The 19,804-nt window shown below is 31.7% G+C and overlaps 1 protein-coding gene across 1 annotated transcript in view; it reads right to left on the reverse strand.

The window, feature by feature from the left end:
- The window catches only part of LOC130897878 (spondin-2), a 374,292-nt gene that overhangs the window by 33,910 nt on the left and 320,578 nt on the right, over window positions 1-19,804 (reverse strand). The window contains exons 2-3 of the mRNA XM_057806820.1: window positions 11,668-11,879; window positions 337-441 (exon numbers count right to left, since the gene is read on the reverse strand). Of these exons, the coding sequence (XP_057662803.1) occupies window positions 337-441; window positions 11,668-11,879 (317 nt within the window). The remainder of the gene's footprint in view (window positions 1-336; window positions 442-11,667; window positions 11,880-19,804) is intronic.

Here is a 19,804-nt window from a genome sequence, read left to right on the forward strand (position 1 = left end):
CGAGTCCATTACGCACTTAAAGCTCATAGAATGTTATATATATTTTAAACATTTGATTGTTGATCAAGAAGAACTGATAATCTGTTCCAAAGATCCGAATGAACCTCAAAAATTTTGTATTTATTACAATAAAATCATTCAAAATCATGAAATCAACTGACCTGACTTGACATTTCAACAAAGCTAGAAATATTTGGTCACACGATATTTTCAAAAAACATGGATATAGTTTCAAAGGAAGAGGAACTTTTGGTCATTATTTTTTGTGATAATCATTAAGCTGTTTTCTCATTAGGATAAATATTTAAACTGGATTTATGCTTGATAGTGACTTACCTCGATTGTGATGCTGTCCAACCAATTACCGTTAACGCAAAGGTCGAAACTATCGATACCGATAAACCAGTCCGGTGAGGGCACTATCCGGGACATTAGCGACACCTGTAAATTACAATTAATTGATGTTAATCCTATTTTATCAGTTGTGGATTCGATAGGTTAATGAACAAGACATGAAACAGAAATTTGTTTGATCTTATTTAATTCAGTTCTTCAATATTTCAACTAGAATTGACACAAAAATATACTTGACGATACAGTTTTTGTTTTTAATTGATTTTACCAATCTTGTATCTCTCGAGGAGTCTTCTCATAGTCTATTTTTTGCACGAGAGAGTAATAAATCCTATTACTAATCCAAAGATGCAGTATGCAATCTATTATAAATTCCAGTGTCATAATGGAAAATTGAATAAAAAATATTAATACTTAGTTGTTTTAGATAAAACAAGACAAATATTTATGTAAAAATGTTGATAACACATTGAAACTAGTTAAAGTCTGTTTATTGAAGAAAAATAGTAAACCAAAACATATTCCCGCATAGAGCACGTGATCAGAATGCCAAGACCGAGTATATAACAGGACCGCACTTCGATCTTTTTTGTTTGTTTGTAATTATGAATGAATTATGAAAAAAATTCATTTAAAAATAAAAAATATCTATAATTTGTACTTATATATACTTATATACAGAGTGAGTTTTATGTATGAAATGCCTCAATTATCTCGGAAACGGCTTGTACGATTTTTATAAATATTTATGTACAAGGGTTTGTGATTCGGCCGGTATTATGGTGGTATTTACATTCTTGTCAGATCTTTTTTTTTTTTCTGGAAAATAATGGACTTTGTTACTTCAAATGGATCACCCTTCATCTGACGTCTACAATAACAAATTTGACGTTTCAATGAATTATTATTATTAAAGTTTATTGAAAGTCACAATATAGTTTATGTGAAAAATAACGAAACGAAAGTGTAATATCTTTAATAATTTATATCCTAACCGAAATTCGATAACAAGATCTACTGTTAGTAAATTAGTAAAAAAAATTTAACGAAACTGGTTTAGAAAAGATCTATCGAAATTAGGGTGAAGAAAAACTGTAACAACTGAAATCAAATCTTTAGATGTTTGTGTCCTGTTAGAAGACGATCCACACTTGAGTGCTGAACAAATATCCAGAGAACTTGATATTTCGCAAACATCCATAAAGAAAATTACACGTGATAATTAGAAGATAGGATTACCAAGCAGATAAAGAGAATTAATCAGTCAGGGATGTTGCAAAATGTATTACAAAGTTTTGAAAATCGCATGGCTTGTTGTATTGAAGTGAATGGACAACATTTTGAGCATCTACTGTAATCGCCTTTACTGTATGTTTTCTAAAATTCGAAATTTTTCTACTTCACAAATGTGGATCTACTTCTAACAAGACACAAACATTTGAAGATTCCTCTTCAATTGTTGTAGGTTTTCTGTGCCATGATTTCAATAAATATTTTACTGCACCAGTTTCGTCAAAGTTTTTTCTAACTTACTGACATTAGACCTTGTTACAAGATTTGTATTAGCACATAAATTATTAAGGAATATTCAAATTAAACAAGTTTATTCAATCGTAGCCATCTTAATGTACAATATTTATTGTAACTTTGGTAGAGATACTGTAAATGTAGCTATAACTCCGAAATTATGGCATTTAGGTATAGAGAATATGAAAGATAATGATTATTTTTCCGGAAATAGGAAAGATCTGATAACAATGTAGATACCATCACGCGCACAAAAATTTATAGAAATCGTACAAGCCGTTTCGGAAATAATTGAGACGTTCCTTAGATAAAACACACTATGACAATGTCTATATTTCACATTTTGATTTCAACTTTTTAATAAATTTTCCCTATTTATCAAGTGTAATTCTTTAAAAGCTTATCATTCTTCAGTCATCAGTCTTATCATTTTCTTGCGGTCCATTTTTATAAATATTCGCAATCGTTTGTTTTTCGCTAGCTTTTTATTTATCTTATTAAACGGAATGTAGCTATGCAACAGACAAATATAAACAATCTCACTGTAGTACGATAATATAATGCCGTCCCTGTACTACACCTGATTTAACAGCTTCTTCAACGATGCGACGTTAGCCCCTCCTACACGGCTTATTATTTGTGGTATATTATAGACCCACTGATCTGGACCAATATTGATGCCGCGCTGAGTGTGGCCCGGGATGATCACGTGCTGATTATGCACTGATCATTGTTTTGATTTGATATTTTTCTTAGATAAATAGACTTTAGTAGTTACGCTTGGTGTTGGGAGATCTACGATTTACAGAGTTATGAAAGAAGAGATTTTCAAACAGGACGTTAATCTCCAGTAAAAACAAAATTTCAAATAGAAAATCAAAAAAGTGAAAAAGTCACAATAACCTTGTAATAATGTGACAAATCTGCTACCAAATCATTATCTATTGTTATTAAAATTATTATTGTATTAATGTAGGAAATTGTGAATGACTGAATGATTGTAAATTAGATTTCAGCTTTTTCATATTATCCTTCATTCCTGCAAATTAATTATTTTATTTCAAACTACCTAATGAAATTTTTTATAACCGACAGTCATCTACCTCGTTATTCAATAAAAGTTTCTACTTTTCACTCTACTTTTTACGTAAATTGCGACTTTCCGTAAAGTTTTATTTGTTCTGTTAGGTTAATGAGTATTTTCTTCAATAGCACGTTTTCTTAGGGAGAAATTCATTTTACAAAACAAGGTTGTGCCGTCTTCCTGACAGTCCTTTTTGTTTGTTTGATAATTACAACTTTTTCACTTTCATTCTATCTTATGAAATAAACATTTTCTTTATTATTTGTATCTAGTTGGAAATTTAGAGCAAATTCCTTCAATCAAAAATTACTAAATCAGTTTTTGGAAATTTGAAATATTAACTTTCTCTATTTCTACCATATGTAGCCCCAATCCCTCAATTAAATCAAGTTAGTCGTTTCCACCTCTCTCGCCACTTCTTCTTCGTCTTCTTTATTTGTTTTTTCCCGTCAATTCTATACATACGGGGTGTGACTATTTAATAACGGGATTAGTGATATGAAATATTTTATTTTTATATTCTGTACATTCATTTATTTATTATCACCTTCAATATATGCCCCTCCTCTATCCTTGTATCGCTCCATGCAAATCTTCCATTGTTCAGGAAGACATTTTTTTCAATTCCTCAAGGACACGCGCTGTTTTCTCTTCCACAGCTGCAGAAGACTCCAATATTGTTTCTTTTAAAACAGATTTGACCTTTTAAAGGTATACGGTGCAAGATCAGACGTATAATTTGGGTGGTCTAGCACTGGGAATTGTACTTGGCTAGAAACCTTTTAACAGACAATGCCGAATGATCTAGCGGATTGCCTTGATGATGAAGCCATGACTTCTTCTTCATATTCTTTCACGGAATTCGGTAATAACGTGAATATAATAGTGTTGGTCAATAGTTTCATCTTCAGGAACACAGTGAAGCTATTTAATTTCATGAATATAGAAAAAAACAATTATCATTGCTTCGAATTTTGCTTTTCTCATTTCCGTTTTTTTTTTTAATAATATAAGTGTCAGTTCCAGTGTCAATACAAATATTATTGCGAGTTTCTTGTTGTTCAAATATCAAGATTTTATGCACAAGCTTTGCATCTTCAATATATGCCCCTCCTCTATCCCTGTATCCCTCCATGCGAATCTTCCATTGTTCAGGAAGACTTTTTTTTCAGTTCCTCAAGGACACGCGCTGTTTTTTCTTCCACAGCTGCAGAAGACTCCAATATTGTTCCTTTTAATACAAATTTGACCTTTTAAAGGTATAGTCATACGGTGCAAGATACGGCGTATAATGTGGGTGGTCTAGCACTGGGAATTGTACTTGGCTAGAAACCTCTTAACGGACAATGCCGAATGATCTAGCGGATTGCCTTGATGATGAAGCCATGACTTCTCCCTCGATGTTTTCTTCTCCATATTATTTCACGGAATTCGGTAATAACGTGAAGATAATAATGTTAGTCAATAGTTTCATTTTTGATTTTGATTTGCTCATTTTTCAAAATAAGTTTTAGTTCCAGTGAAATATTATTGCGAGCTTCTTGTTGTTCAAATGTGAGATTTTATGCACAAGCTTTGCATACACTTTTCGCATGATGGAATTTTCTGGTAAAACGCTTAAGCCTCACAAAAACACGTGAACGCGACAAACATTCATCAACATACATTTGTTCCAATAAATTATTAGTTTTAGTTACAGAGTTTCCAAGTTTTATATACATTTTTTCAACAAATCGTTGATCTATTTTATGTCGATCGTTTTTGCGGCAAAACAAAGCAAAAAACAATCCCTATACAAAGGAAACCAACGGCTACACCGGGAAAATCAGGAAAAACAGCTGATAATTAACTCTAACCTTTTTCTGTAGCATCGCTAGTCTTGTTACTTAATAACCACACCTTGTATACCACATTGTCTTTTCACTATTATGGTATTTGTTCTATATTTATTCATATCAATGTTTGCTCAACATTTTCTTCAATTCCATAGTTTTACTATTTTCTATTTACAATTACAAGCTCTAAAAAACTGTTTCAAATCAAAGTTGTTTTACGTTTTACAATTTATTTCAATTGGTGGTCGCTTTAATTGTTTGTATTATTTATTTCGTAAAAAAACAATTTTCGGAATTTAAATATAAAAATATTTTCCGATTATCCTCGACCGTGCATTTCGTTCTTGTTGTCTAAATATTTTAATATTACGAAGAATACCTTAAATTTTTCACAATTTGACAACAAAACAAACACGGACATCATTCACTGTTTCAAGAAGTGTTATTGATATTTAATTTGGTTTATTATACTCTGTACGAAGTCGATAAATTCATAAAGAACTAAAAAAAAATATAACTGATCATCTTTCGAAATACTGTTCTTAATTTAAATTGCTGGTAACTCTTTTCAATTTAAAAAATCAATGAAAGTTGCTAACTAGTTAAGGTGCTATCTGGATCTAAAAATCACACTATTATGTCGTGTCGAATATCCCTTAATAGGATTTATTTTTAATCTAATTAGTTACATTGATTTACTTCTGACGGTAATACGTTTTAAATAAAAGGATTTTAAGACCAATTAGTACAATTATTGGCTTTTATTTTATATCCGTTTACATGGGCGGGGATTAATTGAACAAAAAGTTATTTAATCGATTAAAAAAGAAAGTTCTCTTCGATAAAAGGAATTAGATACAACGTTTACATCACCATTACACCAACACTCACAATTACACTATCTGACGCGCGTTTCGATAACCAGTTATCGTCTTCAGAGACTGAACTAACTAACAGTTTACCTCGAGTCTCTGAAGAGGATAACTTGGTTATCGAAACGCGCATCAGACAGTGTAATCGTTCTAGAAATTCCAACTTAATTAAATACGATATTCAGATATTTTAAAGGTAAAATACTACTGAATATTTATCCGATGCCACACAACAATTTACTGTGAAGAAGACATCTGCCCGGCGTGTTTCGCAGACTTAAATCACTACAATCTTTGCATGAAGGTGACAAAAATTTAATTGATTGGTTTCTTTGGGTCTATCCAAAGGCAGATGCTAGACGAAAGATAATAATAGAGATTTTGTATCACGCAACTTTCCATTTGAGCGAGAAAGTCAAAAGTTGATTTTTCTGCTATCTAACAGAATGCAGTTCATTATTTCTTTTTATTGCTCAGAAAAATGTTAGGAAAAAACCTATCTCGATATGTAGAAACGGATTCAAATAACCTCATGTATCAGCAGGACGGTGTCCCATCACACTGAAAGGTTTCTAGCTAAGTACAACATCCCAGTGCTAGACCACCCACATTATATACCGGATTTTGCACCGTGCGACTTCTACCTCTTTCCTAAGAGGTAAAATCTGCAATAAAAGGAACATTATTGGTGTCTTTTGAAGCTGTGAAAGAAAAAATAGCGCGTGTTATTGAGGAAGTGAAAAAAATACTTTCTGAACAATGGAAAATTCGCATGAAGCGATATATGATTATATTGAAGGTGATGATAAATAAATAAATGTACAGAATATAAAATATAATGTACAATAAAATATTCCACATCCCGTTATTTAATAGTTACACCATAAGGGAAGGGAAAACACAAATAAAGGATTAAGAAAATGGAGAATTTGGAGATCTGAGGATTTCGGGTCAAATCATCTCCAAGGTTACGGGTCCTTACAGTTTGTGATTTTAGAAGTTAATTGATTACACTGAAGTATTTGAAGAAATTGACTATCTTCCTCGAACGATAATCAGAAAGAAAAGTCGCATTCTTCTTGCTGTTTATGGAGCTCCATAAGTATAAATAGTTCAAGTATAAATATAAATCTTCAACTTTTGTGAAAAAAAATGAACGGAATATTTCTGCTCATAAACCCTTCTATCCAACATTCTGTCAAGGTGTTCCATGACTAGATAATCAAGTAAATCAAGACGCTGGAAATTGATTAAAAACATTTTGGAGCCGATTCAAACTATCCTTCTACCTGCTTCGGAAAAACTATTTTTTTCAATTGTAAAACAGGTTATGGTGATAAATGTGGCTGAAGAAGGATAGGGTTGTTATTTTTTGTTGTTAATTTATGGATTTTCAGCATGGAGAAGACTGAAAAGAAGAAGTCGAAGAAACTATGATTGTTAAAGTTGGAAAATAAAAATTAGGTTGAAATATTAACATGAAAGTACAATTTGAAATAGTGTCTTCATCAATATCAATAATTTTATATATTACATACAATATTTTCTCATGAAATTCCATAATAACAGATTAAGGAATAGACTTTCAGTACCTAGTAGGTCATGTGGAAATGTATGCGTATAATGTAGAATACAACTTCTAGAAGAGGGATATTTTAGGAATGGTGATTCTCAGGAAAAAAGTACATTTTCTACAAAAAGAACATTTTTGAAGATCATTTTATGTTCTACAATTTTATCTTTTGTAACCAAGGTCTCCACCAAAAATTATGCTCTGTCGAGAATATGTCAATTGTTCATTTTGACCCGCCTATATACTCCAGAAATAAAAATAGTTTCGAAACAATGCAAAGCATTTTAGGAATTGTATTGCCTCATCTGTCATATCCAGCTCATCTCTTCCTTATGGTTACACTCTGTTAAAAGAAGATTATGTTGAATAGCAAATCTTTTTCCAAAAATCGTTTTATGCACAAGATATCAACAATAAAATGTCTTAGTACGTTGAGATCTTGAGTAATTATCAAATTCACTTATAGTATATACAAGGTTCATAAGACTCGACTTTTGTTTCGCGTAATTTCTAAATGCCGCTTGACATGATGCAATAAAACATGCAATGCAATGCAAGACACAATATTTCTTGATCAAAAGCATGCGCAAATGAGTTTTTCTGCTGCTTATATTACGTTTTATTTTCCTCGGGGGTTTTTTAAATGTTTCTTCATTCATTCTCAACTAATTTTCTAATGTTTTCTCGACTAATTCTCTAGCTGAAATGTCCATCAGACTCCAAAAGCAAGGCAGAGGTAGATATAATTATTGACAGTGTTTGAGATTAGAAAATTGCTCACTTTTACATTTGGACTTTTGATTAGTGGCAATCATGATGCAATGATAAAAGACTTGCAAGGAATTGCATGCTATTTCTTGCTCGCATCATGTCAAGTGGCCTTAAAAATTATCCATTTGGTTCAAGAAATTTGACCTAGAAGTAAAAAGCTTGTAAGTTCTGTTAAAATTATACGAGATCATAGATATCACAACACAACAATTTCCTTCAAAACGTATATGTTTAGGTTGAAATTACAACATATGTAAGTGTGGCAACGCCGGTTGAATTCCTTGCACTCCTTACTGTTGCAATAAATCGGCGATAACGCTTTGTGCCGTCACATTAAAAAATACATAATCCAGGTAAACTTTCGTTCACGATTTTTTTCATTCTTCGACTGTTTCCCTGAATAACTTCCTCAATAAAACAACTCACTGACTGATATCAAGCTGCCTTATTATGAGAATTCTAAGTCACTTCTTTTATAAACTTAAGGTCCTAACAGCAAGCAATTAACTTAATCCTTTCCTATATATCTGATACCACGTTTCAGAAAAAAACCAACATACCTACGTCCCTCTAACTTCCACACTGTTTCACGACACTCCCTTCTATTTTTTACTTACATGAACCCATGCGAGATGTTTTGGATTGAATTTTCATAAAGACCGCGAAGTCCTCAGATCTCGAATGCCTAATCGTCTCGAGCGGAGCTACGTTGCTCCTTGGGATCAGGTACGCGCGAAGTTTAATTTTACGTTTTGTTTGTGTATGTATATATATGTAAATCTTAACTAATTATGCTACTTTTTTCACTTTTTATTGATTGATTGATGCAGTGTTTAAATGATCTGCAGTCTCGAACAAAACATTGACAGTCTTCTGTCACAATTGGACGTTATAATATCAAATTTAAACTAGTGATAATGTCATCAAATGACATTAACTAAAACTGTTAAAAACGACCGTTTCTCAAATTTTTGGTTAGTTATTTTAAATGTAATATTTTTATGATTACAAAACAATTAATTTTTTCTGAATTATGTCGATTTATTTATATTATTTACCACAGAATTACCATTTTGAGCACCAAAATTTTTGATCATTGTTCCACACTTTATTTTTAATCCAATGATAAAAACCGAACATTCACCAAACTCCATTTTATTTAACAAAACAATAAAATATAAAATGGCTCTTTACTCGTATAATTAATACCCCAATAGACTCTTGGTTATCGCATCATTAACAGTAATTTCTTCTCTTATGCGGCCTCTTAGCGGTGCATCGTACATCCATAAACTGCATCAATCTCAGAACGCGTGTCAAGTTTACAGATGGACACTAGTTAGATAATGTGGTCATTAAATGGATACTTTTATTAGAAACGTGAGACAGAATAATGGAAAAGATTATATCGATATTTGGGTCGTATATTTCACAATCTGTTCATTAAACTGAACGAGTGGTACGTGCAAGATTTAATTGAAGGAAATAACAGTAAGAAATCGTGTGTGGGTGCTTCTGAGGTCGGTAAAGTGAAGCTTATATATATATTTGTTGATGAAGTGTAACTAAAAATAGTTATTTCGAATAAATGATCTTTAAATAGATCGTTGTGTACAGAGTGAGTTTTAATTCAGGCATTCTATACATGAAACTCACTCTGTATGTATATAATTATACTGAAGAATTTTTAACTAAAAATTTCTGTTTAAAAATGATATACTATTGCATATAATACCACAAATGAATTGTTTAATTTCGAAATATCAGTTACGTTATTAGAAGTTTAATTACTATGACCCGAATAAATACTATTGGAAATTTCTAAATCCCCCCTGATTTAAACGGTTTAAACAAACAGATCGACCAAAATTACAATGCTAAATTCTAATATTGATACAAATAAAACCAATAACTTAATTTGCCTGTTAATCCGAGCGGCGCCAATCTACGTTCGCCCGTCAAAGCCTTCAAAAGAGATCGAATAAATTACTTTTTAATTTGTTTGTAATTTGAAGCAGGTTTCTTTCGGATTAAATATAATTGGGTTACTGGTGATTGGAAATATGAAAATATTTATACCGATCCTCATGAAACAACACCCACCAACACCCACGTACAAACTGTGTATTATACGAAATGTCCAGGAAGTCGAAGAGAAAATTTCTGGTGCAAGTAGAAGAAATCTATGCTAGAAGTTCAGATCACAGTGTTTGTAGAGCTTCGTTTATATTAGGCCAGGAAATAGCGGTAAAAAAACGTTAAAACTGTGACGTTAATCAAGGTTGATTTTTACGAAAATTTAGATTCAAGCTCTTATTCAAAATCTAAATTTTGTTATGCTTTTTATTTTTTAGAGGTGAAAACTACCCCTTATCGTAAAAAAATGTTAAAATCTAGTATGTATCTGATTAAAATCCAGTTTAAATATCCTTTTGGTCTATTGGTACTATTTTCTGAGTGTTCAAGGATATTTCTTTGTACTACAAGGAGTGTACCCGAATTTTATAATGTCTCAATGGAACATATTTCTTTTCTTCTTTCTTTGTATGCACTGATTTTAAGATGCCTCCAAAAAATGGAATGATACTAATGAAGGGGATGTTAATGGGAAAATTTTGTTAATTATCAAGATAGTTAAGACCAGCTCTATCGTGAATAAATTATAATAAATGTCTCTTCAAACAGCCTCTTCTAATAGAGTTAGAAAACTCTAGATTCTTAAGACACCGAAAAAATCAACGTAAATTCTAGATGTATACATTTGTTCTTACTATAACAGATTAAAGAATTTTCGATTGGCGAACCTCAACAACACGTTTTAACATTGATTTTACTCGTTTAGTCACATCTGCTTAACTTCATTGTAGAATCCAGTTAGTTTTTTTTCTAGTCCAATCCACCTTAGCTAGCCAATATCCCATTAAATGTTTTCATGAATAAAGCAATCCCACAGCACAAAATTTCAATGTATTCAACAGAATTCATCGCTTTAATTAATCTTCCAGTGCGTTTGCTATGAGAAAATTTCAAAACATCTGTTTAGAAGACTATTGCATATGATACCTGCACAGAGATTAACGTTATTGATATTCCTGTGGAACTATGTGCATTTCATCGCTGAAAGTAACCTTTTAGTCATCAATAGTTCATGAACGATATTTTCTGGACCATGATAAGCGTTTTGTCATAGTTTTCTGAGGTAGAAATTGGTTTTCTCTGCTTCCCGTCAACTTCCAACTTCCGTACAATTGATGTACTTAGTTTAGCACCATAATCTAACAAATTTGTCTTTCTTAGAGTTGGTTTGATATTTCTCATTGAAAATTTATCAATTATTGGAGTTTTTTTTTCGTTGCATCCAAATTCTCCTCATGATCTTGAATTTTGAAATGTTCGTAGCATTATTGGTGTTCTCAAACCAATAATATATAGATGTGAGTTCATTAGGAGGAATTATAATAGGACGTTTCTTAGGCGAAATATCTCTGAACGAGCAAAAGTATCAGTGAACGCAATATTATAATCGTCGATTCTTACGAAGATAGAATTACAAAATAATTGATGACACTCTAAAACCAGTCAAACCTGTCAATTCTGTTTACTGACTCTATGAAGAATAGTTTTTTGATAAATATATTTGGGAGAAATTACCTTTGAATGATTTCCATCAACGAAAAATTCAGTTTCCGTTCTACCCACACCGGACGGTATAGGCGGTGCGTTAAATTCATCGTATACCCCCCCTTCTCCTTGACTTTGTTCTTCAAGTAATTCAGATCGACCAGTTTCGGCGAATTCTTTTATTCCAGCCGATGATTTCTGCCCCAAACGGAAGAGTGTGAACGATTTGTCATGGCTTCGTCCTGAAACAAAATATTCGATTTCAAAACTAATATCCTCGAAACTGGTTTAGGATACTTTTGGAAAAAATCTCTCTAATACAAATGTTTTAGAGAAGAAAACTATGTTTTGTATTTTCTCAAATTATAGAGCCGTTTTGTCAATTTCTAATAGAAAAATTTATCAAACAAGCTCCAATATTTTCTTGACTATGAATAAAAACACGTGGCTTCTAGCAGAACATGATACCCAACCACCAAACTCATCTGGAGAGCTGAAATCTAATAAAATAATATGAGCCCTAGGAAAAAATTTAGTATCAGCCTGTAATTTTTTAATCAAGTAAGACTAGAAACTAGAAAAGAACGAAAATTGAAAATATGTTTGATTATTGCCGCGATATTTTGGGTAATAACAGCCAAAATAATAGCTTTTTATAAGCTACATTTTCTTTACGATCTTTTTTCTCTAAAAGTATCACTTTGAAGGGAACTGAAGCTAGTAGAAGTTAGTAAAAATCTTTATCCTTATCATCTCTAATCAATGACCAGCTTTGGCAAAAATTTCATCGGCATTGGGGCCTCATTTTTTCGGAATTTTATTGGAGAACGATTTAGCGAGATGTAATCAGAATTATCTGATTGAAGACCAATAATTTAGCTTGCCAATTATTATGGTAATTAATTATAATTACCATACTGTGCGATTTTTAATTTTTTTAATTTTATTTACCTACTTTATCCACTGAAACAGTTTTATTTGACGAATTTAACTAGATTTTTGATCAAAGTCACTTAATATATAGATGAAAATACAATTTTTATCTAATCAAACTTTAAGATGGCTTAGGTAATGTCAAATAAAGCTCAGAAGAAAGTTTCCAAAGAAGGTTTGTCGAGTTAGCGGACCAACTTATACAAAAATAAATTGTTGGCCCCCTTACTTGAAAAACCTTTTCGAAAAGATTCTATTAGAAGTTGGAAACAACCTTTGCTCAAATTATATTAGAAAATATTTATTTTTGAGTCAATAAAGTTTAAAAAAATAATTTTTGACAAATTTACCTCGAAAAAGTGAGTTTTAGATTATAAGTAATCTTTAAAAATGTGTTTTAGGTCAATTTAAATAATGAGAAAGAGAAATATTCCACCAAATTAAACTAGTATGTATTTAATGTAAATAGTTAATTTTTCACTAAATTGGATTTTCAAAAAAAGCCCATTTTTGATGAAAATAACCTCAAAAAGCATATATTTGAACACATTACACTTAAAAAAATGGTTTTTTGACAAAGTGATCATGCAAAAAACAACTAAATCACAAGGAAAAGATCATTTTTTGACCAAATTTAAATGAAAAGGGTTATTTTTCGACAAATCAGACTTGACAATGTCAAGATTACCAGTAAAGAAATTTTTAGCAGAAGAAAACTCAAGAACTGAATATCTTTCTTTGATTAGAATAATTTGCTATAAACCAATTTCCATCCCAACAGTATAAATATTGACTGGACTGTTACAACTAAGCTGGATTCTTAGAGCCGTTGGTGATATTCATACTGAACACACTGTTTACACAACCACTACACAAACACTAACAAATACACTGTCTGACTGAAGGTAAACAGATTACCTTCAGTTTCTGAAGACGATTCTTTACTGTTAATACGTTAAGTGAAAGTTAAGCTTTTTATAATTATTTTGTACATAGTTTCCGACATTTTGTAAGCCCTTGTCAAAGCGTAGTACAAGTTTTTGTTAAGTTTCTTTGCCTCATGTGTTTTCAATCGTTATCAGCGTTGAAGTGTTGACCTTCAAGAAAAGATTTTAGTTATAAGAAGAGATGAAAATCGCTAGGATTGAGGTTCGTGCTGTATGAACAATGATCAAAACACATTTGCCGATAACTTTCCTTGCATTTAGAAAACAAATCACAGATTTAATTTCATAAGCAGCGGCTTTTTCAACTGACTCTGACATAACAAAGAACATGTCGCTAGCAGTGACCAGAAAATGGTGTATATTACCAGGAACTTCGATAACTGTCGTTGATAGAAATAAAAACGGAACTTACAACATAAATGTACCTCGTATTTCTGCTTTAATGTCTCGTAACTCTCAACTATTCCATTATCAAGTAAAATCGTCGAATAATTCCGAGGTTGAAACTGAAGAAAAATGCGAAAAGAAACTGCCGTCTTTAAATCTCGAATGCAATTAAAAACATTTAACATTTTTGAAAGTTTTAATTACAACACATTTTCCGCTTCTTGATAAAAAGGCATTTGCTATAATTTTTAGGGAAATCATTTTCATTGAATTAATTAACTCACTTAATATCAAATTGATAATAAAGTTACTTTTGAATTTTTTCATTATTTTCCTTGTGAAAAGACGATGTGTCAAAGTCTGAACAGATCGGATTATTTTATTCAAGAAATGCTGTTGATTCAATTTACAAGCACTTGATTTTGGTAATAAGACAAAATAAAACTTTTTAAATTTAAAAGTATTCAATACTTATATTAAAGCATTTCTGTAACCGAACATTCCACAACTTGAAATATTGAAGTCAGTTTTTGGAATAGAAAATAGATGATTTGCTTCATATATTTCATCCTGCGTTAAAAAACGACCATTACGTAAAAGCTACTTTAGGTTAAAAAACAACTTGCAACCACACATGACTAAATCAGGCGAATAGGGTGGATATGTTACATAATTTTCACACAATTGTTTGTTGTAAGTATATGTATCTTTTTCTACTTTAGAATTGAGTCATTAGGTTTATAAAATTTGATCAAACAGAAATCTATATAGCAAACTTTTCATTTAAAGCAATATTAAAGTAAAATACCATTCCCTATCTGCTTTGTCAACAACAACTTTTTGTAATTATAAGTTCCTATAATTCAAATTAATATATTTTGTACATCCATGGTTTTTGCCCGAGACGATATTAATAGGAACAAATTCGAAAAATGGTTTCCTGGGACAGGGCTGGACAGTAGTTGGACAGGGCCAGGGCCGTCCAGTTACTATGAAATTCTAAAAAATTGGCAAATTCGCGCGGCGCTTTTTTAGAGCTGCGTCTATCACATTTTTTATAAATAGCGGAACTCGTTTGATATTTATTTGTATATACTCTTTTTAGTTTAGTAGCAGGCGGTTTATTTACATTATTTATTCTAAATAATTTCTAGGAACGTCTATTTATTTATTTATTTATTTTGTTTTTCTTTGTTCTAGAATTTTATTTAGATATATAAATGATTTGTGTAAACGCAGTTAGTTAAGAATGTAAGAGACAGTGTTTATTAATTCACCTCACGAACAGAAAGAGTGTCAATAAATACGAAACACGTTACAATATAAAACTTCAATCTATGAGGGAAGTTCAAAAGTTTTCTCCCTCGACCTGAAGATGATAGTAATTATCAATATAAGTTGGGAAATATAATTGCGCATGTGTAGAGTGATTCTCCCTCAAATTTCAGTCGTTTTATACGCTTGGTTTCTGTTTGAAGACAGTATGAGTAATTTGTTGTTGAGAGACATTATAATATATTTGTTTTTGAAAGATGAGACGTAAATTCGTTTATTTTTTGAGAAGAAAGAGGGCAACTATTATTTTGAAAAAGTAAAAAAATTCTAACTAAGTGTATAGACCTGAAAGAAGTCTGTAATGTAAAAATGTTTCTTTGCTAGATCGGAAACTTTTCAAAGAACCCGCGTACATACTCAAGGGGTTTTGGAAAATAATATCATTCAATACTAGTTTATACAAAATGAAATCTTTTGAAATTGTTTATATAACTATTTGTTGTAGATTGTTGTCCATTAACAAATTTTGTTTATACAAATCAATGATATCAAATACAGAACGTCATTTATATTATTATTTCCATTTTGCTTTCATAACAGATTTTTCCAACGAATTTATATTTCGAATTAATATAATAACGTGTCAAATGAAACTACGTTAAAAAAATTTAATAAAGACAAAGTCGAAAAAAAAACACGAATAACAAACAATCCGTTGAACCATTAAAAATTTGAAAATACGTTTATCCAGTCCATCAGTATTAATGAGTAGTATTTCAGTCATTTAATATTGTGCAATATTGGAAATATATTCGATTAATAAATATACTAAAATAAAATAAAATAAAATGAATAATATATACTGCCCTTCAAAAACACAATTTTGTATTGTAAACTGAAACGTAATAGATGTTATTTGTAAAATAATAATTATTGAAACATTCTCTATTACTCATTCAATACTTTGCAGTCGCCTTAATAAAAGACTCAGGAAAGTCGTCCAGTTGACTAATCCATTCACCTTATCAGTGATACACGAACGTGATCTACGCGCTCTTTACCTATGTTTAACTGAAGAAGTTCGCTGTATTCAGTCCAGCGCACCGCGTACTACGGGTAGATGCCGAGTAAAGAGTTTTATTTCATGACTTTCCAAACTTTCTAATTCTGTTAACAATATACTATAATAGAGTGTGTGGTTTTGTGCAGTATGGAAGTTGTTATCAACTACTAAAAGATTTTGGAAATATTACGAAATATACGGGGAAAACTTAGAATTAGAAAATAGACCGTTGCCAGAAATTATTATAGATAAAAAATATACTTCTGATTCTCGATATCGGTTTATAAATTTTATGTTTGAATTTGAAGCATTTCTAAGTGAGTCTCGAGGCATATTTTAGAGAATAAACTAACATAGTTACTAGAAGGGCTAAATCTGTCCATATTCCTACATTTTTAAATCAGTATAAGTTGTAAACAATGTCGTCCCAATCCAAAGTGAGTGCTTTTAATTTCTTTTTCAGGTTTGTTAATACTATGTTGTAGAATATTTCCAAAAATACCTTCAATGTTAGCTTGTTTTTTTTTGTGATTCAGATTCGCGGGTCGTATGGAATATCGGCGAAAGACAAGCACGTACACCAAGGATTTGTTTATTCTGGAAATTCCAAAGTTTGAAGGGCCGAAAGGTCAGGTACCTACTTTTGGTTGGGAAAGTCTTCAATATACATTCTTTGCGTATAGAACTCTCGTTGTTTTATTTCGATTTCTGCATCGTAGATTATTTCGATTACAATTCAGGTGTAGGGTATGTACTTTTGGAATTGTGATTAGGGTTTTGGAATCATTCTAAAGATTGAATATTTATGGAAATACTTTGTCCTATCTATTATGTTATAAATTAGTGTCATTTGATAGATCAGAAGTGCAGTTTTCGGCAACAGAAGTTTGAATTCTGAAATTCTGAAAATGGGTAGAAATATTAAAAGAAGTGATCGTTCGAGCAGCTCAAACTCCAGTTCTAGCTCGTATTCAACGAGATCAGGATCAAGATACTAGAAAAAGACTTCTTAACGCAGACATACCTCGCAGTCAAAGAGAGCTGATAAGTTACCCTCATACGAGCAAAATAAAAAAAAAACATCAACTAGAGCATGTTATTTGGGTTCTACGATGAGACAGTTACGGTCTTAATATCATAGGGAAATCAATAATAGTCAGTTTCTGAAGTTGGTGATTTCTTTTGGATAAGATGATGTGGCACCATGAAGTCCTCGGCAAGTCCTTGGACAATGGACTTTCCCTCATTTCCAAATTAGTCATACGAACCAGTGCATCTTCATTTAAATAATTTAATGCTAGGGATATTGAATAATGAATAATTCAGTGTTAGACATATTGAATCGCGAATAATTCAGTGTTAGGGATATTGAATCGTGTCTCTTGAATCTCAAAGAATTATGTCTAGACAATTTTACGTAACGATGGTAAGCATGCTTCATCAAAGACTTTTGAGGTAGGACATGTTCTTGTCCAAAACGTGGAGGGACCTAATGGGGGACAGAGAATGATACTCGAACCTCGACTTAAATGGGCTTTTCGTAGGTTACGAAGATACGTCAGAATAACCGTTATGTGGTTGGTGATTTGCCTGGCTCGAAACGTTCGAAGAAGGTATATACAGGGGTATGTCTCTCAGATAGGATGAAACTATTCATATTAAATACAAAAGAATCTGAGAGCAGTTCTGGAGTAGAATGAATTCATCTTTTCACATAGTCTCGTTATTATTGTTCTGATATATTTGGTTTGGTATGTTACAGATGCTCAGGGATAAGTTTATCTTCACGAAGACGCGGAGGAAAGTCAGGTTTGGCCGACTGTGAGCTGACAAATATACACCCGGTACAGTATCCAAGAATATGGACAAAAGATAAGCACTTAGATTGTTACGATGACTACATTGAGTCGAGGGACAGTGTGGCAGATGTTTAGTCGCTTTCTGATTCTGGTTTCTGGTTCATATTTCAGTCTCCTAACATACACAAACGTAAGTTCGGCTATCAGTGTAAGTGTAAGTGTGAGTAAGCGTTCGTTTGCGTGTAAACAAATCTAATTGAGTGAAAAATTGGTATTCAACTCTTAGCATAAAATATTTATTGAAAATTCCAAAGTGTTTTGCATGATCCTGGATGTAAAAATAAGAATGGAGTTAGTTTGAAGATGAAGATCTAAGAGATCCAAAGATAAGGGTATTGTGGGGAATAAATTGAGTGCAACTTGGTGGAAAAGATTCTAATTGGAGCTAACTGTTAGCTCAAGAAGAGCAATAAGTGTATCATTTTCTCGGCGAATTTCAGTAGTGAAATGGAGGCCTTGGAATTAGCCAAGACAAAGGCGTGGAGTAGGCAGATTGAAACCACGGATTTGGATCATTTCTTACCAATGAACAAATAACCACCCTATCCCCACCCTTCTCTTGATAATGGGTTAAACTGGGAGCCGAAACGTCCAGGATTTTTAAAATTCCAGCGCAGTTCAGCCCGTGAATCTACTTTTTTTGTTCATAATTCTAAACGCGGAAACCTTTCCAAATTTTTCACTTACGATTGATTCTTACAAATTTCTTTACACACTTTTGTTACAATATTAATTGAAAGGGATTATTTTCTCTTCTAGATTTCATATTTTTTTAACAAAATCAATTTTTGAAAATGAATTTTTACCATTATACAATTTTTATTTATCCTTTTGATTTTTCATACAATTATCTTAGTATTGTATTTGTGATTTACTTTAATAAAAATGAAAATTTTTAATGAAAATGATCAGTTTTCACTCGAGTTATCATTTTATTATTCTATTTTATCAGACTACTCCAAATTTTCTAAATAAGAAAATTTTATGATGAAACAATTTATGTGCCAAAAACTGATCTTCATTTTTAAATAAATAATTTTAAAAACGGTTTTTAAATAAACATTAAAAAATTAAACCTTTTGTTGAGCTCTCTTGGATTGGCTAATTGTAGTAGATTTAGAGTTAAAACTACTTTGAGTTATTTCGATTTAGGTTTTATAGACTTCTGAGTTCAAATGCATTTAACTCGTTATTTGAATTTGGCGCCTAAGCTGGTACTGAATATGGCAACCTTTCTTCCACACTGTCTCTCGACTCACTGTAACGATTACAGAAACTGTGTGCCCTCTGCTGGAGATTTATTATACTACCTGCATCAGTATTACTTTAGAATTTGACACTTTAGATTTTATAATGTTGTTCGAGAAGAATTTGACATTTGTGCATCCTCTGAACACACTGTTTATACCACCACTACACCAACACTCACAATTACACTGTATGACGCGCGTTTCGATAACCAAGTTATCGTTTTCAGAGACTGAAGGTGTACGCGTGTCAGATAGTGTCATTTTGATGGTTGGTGTAGTGGTAGTGTAGACAGTGTGTTCAGTATGAATACAACCAACGGTTTGATTGGAAATTCCCACTTAGTTATGTATCCTCTGCTGGAGATTTACAATATTAATGAATAGAACTTAAGGAAAACATTGTTTTATGAAATAATTATTGAAAAAATATTAGTAATACATATAGTAAAAAAG

Source organism: Diorhabda carinulata, chromosome 9, assembly GCF_026250575.1.
Source record: "Diorhabda carinulata isolate Delta chromosome 9, icDioCari1.1, whole genome shotgun sequence".
NCBI classification, from domain to species: Eukaryota; Metazoa; Arthropoda; class Insecta; order Coleoptera; family Chrysomelidae; genus Diorhabda; species Diorhabda carinulata.